Source organism: Plecotus auritus, assembly GCF_963455305.1.
Source record: "Plecotus auritus genome assembly, chromosome: 8".
Classification (NCBI taxonomy): Eukaryota; Metazoa; Chordata; class Mammalia; order Chiroptera; family Vespertilionidae; genus Plecotus; species Plecotus auritus.
Window position 1 is genome coordinate 28,794,788 of NC_137782.1, and position 6,655 is coordinate 28,801,442.

General features: G+C 51.5%; 1 protein-coding gene across 2 annotated transcripts in view; it reads right to left on the reverse strand.

Annotated features, from left to right (window-relative positions):
• Positions 1-6,412, reverse strand: part of PREX1 (phosphatidylinositol-3,4,5-trisphosphate dependent Rac exchange factor 1) — a 182,157-nt gene extending 175,745 nt beyond the window's left edge. For both annotated transcript variants that reach the window (XM_080683357.1, XM_080683356.1), the window contains exon 1: positions 6,075-6,412. In XM_080683357.1, the coding sequence (XP_080539483.1) occupies positions 6,075-6,290 (216 nt within the window). In that variant the 5' untranslated portion in view covers positions 6,291-6,412. The remainder of the gene's footprint in view (positions 1-6,074) is intronic.
• Between the last annotated feature and the right edge of the window lie 243 nt (positions 6,413-6,655).

Sequence of the window (6,655 nt, forward strand, 5' to 3'; positions counted from 1 at the left end):
TCTTGCAAAAGCTTTAAGGGAGGGGGGCTGTGAAACAATGAGAATGTGGGTTCCCTGATCTGAGGGAGTAGCCCCAAGCCCAGCAGGTCTTCCGCTCACTGGCTTGATAAAGAGGACACTCTCTAAGAAAGGGGTGCCCTGGAGCCTCCAAAAACAACCCCGTCCATCTCTTCTTAACCTGACAGATAAATGGTTATGAGGGCAAACACCAGATTAACCGTGAATGGGTGTCCAGTATGCTCATTTGAAGAAAATTCATTCAAATGCATGAGTTCTAGCATCTTCACGGGGGTCACCCTCCCTGAAGTATAAGAACACATTCGCTCTGCATTTTCCTGTCCTAGAACACTGTCTAGATTAGAATATACAGCAGGTGCTCCATACATGCCAGCAGGCTGAGAGAAACAACCTAATTTCTTTACAGTTTTACCTTTTCATAGCTCTGTTTCCTTTACACAGAAGATGAGGCCCATCTAACTCCTGCTGACACAGGATTTTATCATCAAAAAATTTTTGCCCCGAAGGTGTGGCTCAGTGGTTGAGCACTGACCTGTGAACCAGGAGGTCACGGTTCAATTCCTGGTCGGGGCACATGCCCGGGTTGCAGGCTCGATCCCCAGTGTGAGGTGTGCAGGAGGCAGCCAATCGATGCTTCTCTCTCATCACTGATGTTTCTATCTCTCTCCCTCTCCCTTCCTCTCTGAAATCAATAAAAAATATTTAAAAGAAAAATATTTTTTTACTGACTTCCTGATGATGTTCAGCACAATACAAAGTGATCTGGTCCAGACTCTCCAGTACCCTAAAGCTCAGATAATCTGCACTTTTTGGCTTAATTCTTGCCCACCTGGGCAGTCCAGAAGTCTCACAAAGACAATAATCTTGGTCATAAACACAACATCATGACCAGGGTAGTAGTAAAGAATGTGGGCTATGCCGCAAGACCATAATAAATCCCAGCTCTGTCCGGCTCTGTGATCTTGGGAAAATTACCTGGCCTCTCTGTGCCTTCATTTCCTTTTTAAAATGGGAAGCACAATAATACCTGGAAATTCTGAGTGGATGCGCAGTTACTTTACACAGGGCTTGCAAACATTTAGCACTCTGTAAGTGTTAGGAAATTATTATTGCTATTGCTGTTGCATTAATCTAATAGTCGTGCTGAAAATGCAATTCTTTCTGTTGAATGTTTGTAAAAAATACATTCACATCCACATGCATTCTTTTCTATGAAAAGGGCATAACAAATAGGATTTAACACATTTTTTTCCTTTTTGTATCTTCCTGCTTGCCTTTCTCCATAAGATACACATCTGTCTAGCCTTTTCTCCAAACTCCTGTAATGTTATACATACAATGTCCATGTGTATATTACGGTTATTGTTTGTTTTCCCAAAGTGGAACTGTGTTATATACACTTCTTAGCCTTCTACTTTCTGCAGCACAACCCCATGAGAATCCCCCAAGTCACTGGATAGGTCATTCTGTTTCAGTGACTGCAGAATGAAAAGTGTGTCCCTTACCCCATTCCCCGGAACTGCTCCCTAGTGTCAGACTAGGAGCACAGAACATTTAAAAAAAAAAAAAAATAGTGACAACACAAAACCACAGTTTCTTGTTTTGGCAAGCAGAGCTCCAATGAGAAGAAAAGCTTTGGGCTCCCACCCCCAAAAAGCAGAACCACAGAAAGTATTCTGGGAGCTTTCTGCTCACACACCCTTGTTCCTTAGGGACCCTGGCCCAGCCCAGGCAATGGGGCAGACTCTTTGGGTGCCTGGGAGTAACAGGTCTCTTCCTTCAGCCAAGAGGAGCCCCTTCCCCTATCCACCCAGAATGCTATGGTGGGCTTTTATGGGGATGTGCAGCAATGGGTGGGGGCAGCTGAAGCTCCCCCTCTTCCCACCACTGCCCAGCTGGCATACCATCACAGGATCTGCTGGCACCTGCTCCTGAGATTTCCCTCCTTGCAGGTAGGGACCCCAAACCAATCCAACCAAGAAGTAGGTGGGCTCAAGGCTAACTCAGCCTCCTCTTTAAGGGCAAGACTTCGAGCCACAAACCAACAACCTCAGCTGCCCACCCCGCCCCCATTGCTGCTCATCCCCAAAAAAGCCCACCATAGCATTCTGAGCACCTACTATGTGCCTGGCACAGTTCAAGAGCTTTAACCTCAAGTTCATTCAAGCTTTGCAACACCCCTATGACACAGGTACTATGCCCGTTGTACAGATGGGGAAACTGAGGCACAGCAGCCTGGCTCCAGAGCCCCACACTGAACCCTCATGCGATAAACAGACACAAAGCACAGAGAAGGAACTGGCAGCCTGACATTTTCATTCTTCTATAGTTCTGGCCATTTTGCGGAAGAGAGAAAAGAAGTCACAGAGGGGAAGTAACTGGAGGAAGCACAGGCTGAGGGTCAGGGTCACACAGACCTGGGTCGAATTCCAGTTTTGCCACCTTAATAAATCATGTACCAAACCCTTTGTAAGCCAGTGGCAGTGAAGTGGCCGGGGACATGAGTTCTGGGGTTGCTCAAATGCTGGCAGTGCTGCCTACATGACCCAGGGAAGCTCACTTAAACTACCTTTGCCTCAGTTTCCTCATGTGTCAAAGGGGATCACAACAGCACTCTCTTCTGAGGGTTGTTGAGAAGTTCAAATGAGTTGGTACATGCAAAGTGCTTAGAACAGTAAATGGTGCATCAGTCTCAGCTCCTACGCAGTAACAACTATGATGGTTATCATCCTCATCAATACTGTCCAAGAGCACACAACACAGGGAGCACTCAACCCAGTGGGAGCTTCTAAATGTTGCGATCCACTGTTCAAAATCAGAAGCCAGGGCAATTTCTCTCACAACTCCTGTGCTGTCTTCCGAGAGAGAGCCAGCATCTCTCCCAGAGGGCTGCCCCTGCCTTTCCATGACTCAAACACACACAGAAGAGGGCACCAAAGTTGTCAGTCCCCCTTGGAGATGGGGAAGTGGTGCAACCCAGTTCCTAAAGGAAGATGGAAAAGATAGGAAGAATCTGGGGAAAGCACAGAGTCCCAGGCCCAACAAAACCACTGGCTCCTGTGGCCAGAGTTTACGTGGTCAAAACAAAATCCACTCAAAGTCCCAGTCCTCCTTGCTGTGCTGACAGGGATCTCACTTTCTCCAGGCAGCCCGCCCGGATAACCCCTATTCTCTGGATGCTGGAATCCTATAATCCTAATCACCTATTTTGGGTAATTATCATATAACACAATAATTAATCATAATAACTAATACTTATATACCTTACTGCCTGCCAGGCATGTTCTAAGTGCTTTATATGTATTTATATAACTCATCCTTTTAAAAACCCTCTAAGATCTATTATCATCCCCCCACTTGACAGAGGAGAAAAGTGAGGCTCAGAAAGGATAAGCCACTGCCTAAGGTCACAGAGCCCCAGGACTTGACCCCAAGTGGTCTAGTTCCAGAGCCCAGCCTTGCACTTGAATTTCTGTAAATCCCCATTTTGCCATCCTCCACGAGACTGTCCTCTCCTTGAGGGCAGGAACCTAGAACTGGCTTTTCTGCATCTCCCACAATATTCTGTTTGTACAAAGGCTTCATTTTTATTGGCAATGAAAGCTTAACACCAGGGACACACGGAGGCCAGGGCAGCCCTTCAATGCCTGCCTCTGCCACATGGAATTAAAAGCAGGGCGGATTACTGAGCATTCTTCCATTCTCCCAAGCCAGCAGGTTGGGGGTAAAATCCCTTAGCAAGTATAAAAGCTGGGAGGAGAGAGTGGGAAGACAGAAGAGAATCACAACCTGCAGGCTGCCAACATCGCTGCTGCGTGGAAAGCCTTGGTAATTAACTGTTCCTGAAGCTCTGAGCCCTGGGTTTTCAAAACGAAAAGGTCTTGGGTTGTTTACGGGCTGTTTCTGAGGGAGCAAACCGAGAGAAGCCTGCAGATCACAAACAAGGTATGGCTGGTCAGGTTACACAATCAGTCCATTTCTGACACCAGCTTGGTGACACCCAAAGGACAAGGCGGAAAGGAAGCCTGGATTCCCCTCCCCTCGTTTTACAAGTGGGGAAACTGAGGCCAGGACAGGTGACATGACTGGTCCAAGATGTCAAAGTTGGAGCAGCTCATCTCAGAAGTGACAGGTCAATAAAAATAAATTATAAACTCAGGAAATTAAAAATGCCAAGGAGATAATGTGGAAGTAGCGAGAACTTTTTTTTTCTATTTCTTTAATAATAAGAATGGTTGATTCCAATCAATTTCCATTATTCCAGCTTCCTCAGACTCTACACGTGGACGATGTAAAACCACAGTTAACCCACACACAATATATATCTGCACCACACCATCTAGGGTAAGGGCTTTCTTTCCCATTAACAGAAAAATTGCTTTCCTCTCTCCCTTCCAGACTGAGGAGCAGGGAGTGGCTCAGAAGGAGAAGTAAGGAGTTCCTAGAATTTGACATTGCTCAGAGATGGCAGAGCTGTCTACATCTTTAATTCAGAAACTGCCAGCTTCAAACTGAGCAGATCCTTTTTTTTTTTTTTTTTAACTGTGAGAGAGGGAGAGATGGGGGGGGTGAGGGGGAAGAGAATGCTAACCCTGCCTTATTCTCACAGGCCTTTCTAGATGGGTCCTTTAGCCAAATGGTTTTCAATGCCTCTTAAAACTCACCCCCACCCGCAAACACACACACACACACACACACACACACACACACACACACCCTCTTTTCACAGACAGAAGGGCTCTCTCCTCCCTGAGTTAGAACTCGGACCTCACACAGCCTCAGCTACACCCCCAAGCCACTAGATACCCCAGAGGATGCCAGAGTCTCCTCTCCCTCTTGCCCCCCCTCCCCCCCCCCGCCCCCCCCCCGCCACCTCTCACCCCCCCCCCTCCCGTCCAGACTGGAAGCTGCAGAGCCTGGCTCTGGGTCCCTAAAGGAAACACCACCGCCCCCACCAGCCCTTCCTGAACCAGGATTAAAAGACTTCCTAGAGCTGAGAAGGGAGTAAATGAGGTCCCAGCAGGAGGCACGGAGATTAAAGCCCTGGAGTCTCCTAACTCTCAGAAACGCTTGGTCCGGTCCCACCCCCTCCACCACGAAGCCACTTTTCTCACTTCCTAGGAGAGTAAGGAAGCGGCCCCTTCCTCCCTCTCACAGGAAAAAAAAAAAAAAGGACGAAATGCAGCATAGGATAGGGGTTTAAAGCACCAGCTGGGCCTGCCCTGCTTCAAAACCCACTATCCCCAACTAACCAGTGATTTCTGGGCACTCAACCTCTCTGGAGCTAAACTCTCCCATCTAAAAACTGGGGGATGTGCCCGTCCCTACTTCATGGGCCACTTGTGAAGGTTAAACCTTCAAATGACACATGTAGGCGCTTGCCACATAGTAAGCGCTCAGTTGTTATTTTACAGATCTGTCGCTGTGGTTTTGAAACTTAGAGATGGAAGGAGGGGTGGCGAGCGTTTGGATCGCCAAGTCGTGAGTTCTAACCCCACTGTCCCCAAGCTCCAGGAAAAGCGTGTGCGTGGGGACCAGGAGTCCTACGCTGGGGTCTTGTCGATGTCCGTCCATCCTCCAGGCTTTGGGCTTTGTCCTACGCTACTCAGCGCGGAAGGACGTGGGCTCTAGCATTTCCAGGGTCAGTCCTGGATGAGGATTCGTTGGTGCACCCGGCGGCGAAGAAAGCCCTGGCGACAAACAAGCAGGAGCAAAAGCTCCAGGCGCTTGGGTCGCAGAGCCCCTGCCTCACGGATGTAACTAATTTTAAAACTATTTGAAAGGCGCGGAAGGGAGAGAAAAAAGACAAAAGGGCAGCGTGCCCGGGGAGAAACGAAGTGAGGGAGACCCCGGGACGGAGCTGGACTGTGGGCCAGCCAGGAAAGCGACAGACCAGCTCTAGAGGAGCCCGGGTCTCCTCACTTCTCTGCGCGCCCCGCGGGGCGTCCCTGAGGCGACTCTCGCGACCCCCAGGATCTGCGGCCACAGGTTGTGGGGACCGCCCCGCGCTGAGGCCCCACGCTCCACTGTCCCCGCACTCCCCGGGAGACACTCACCGACTGCAAGAAGCGCAAGGTGCCCACGTAGTCCCTCTCGGTGCCCAAGATCTCGTTGAGGACGCATAGGCGGAGGCGCAGCTGGCGCTCCGACTCCCGGGCGGCCGCGCACGGACCGGAGCTAGGCGCCGCGGCGCCGGGGGCCCGGGGGTCCGGATGGGCACCGTCCTCAGCCCCATCGCCGCCGCCGCGATCGCTGCCGCCGGGTACCTCCATTCTAGCGCAGCCGCGTGGTGCCGGCTCCTTCCCCCGCGCGGAGGTCGCGCCGAACGGCGACTCAGGGGTCCAAGCTCCCCATCCCGGACGGGGCGCGCCGGCTCAGCCGCGGGCCGGGCGCTTGGCGCGGCGGGCGGGACTGGGGGCGGGGGACCGGGCTGGGGGCGGAGGCAGCGCGCGCGGAGGCTGGACCAGAGGCAGGAGGAGGCGGCCCTCGGGGCTCCCAGACGGCGGGCCCCCGCCACCCGCCCGCCCAGGGAGCGTCTGCCAAGTGCCACGCCGCGCTGAGCCGCAGAGACGCGCCGCGGCGCTTCGCGGCGACTTCGGAAGCTCGGCGCGACCTGATCGGGGCCGCCCGCGGCGCT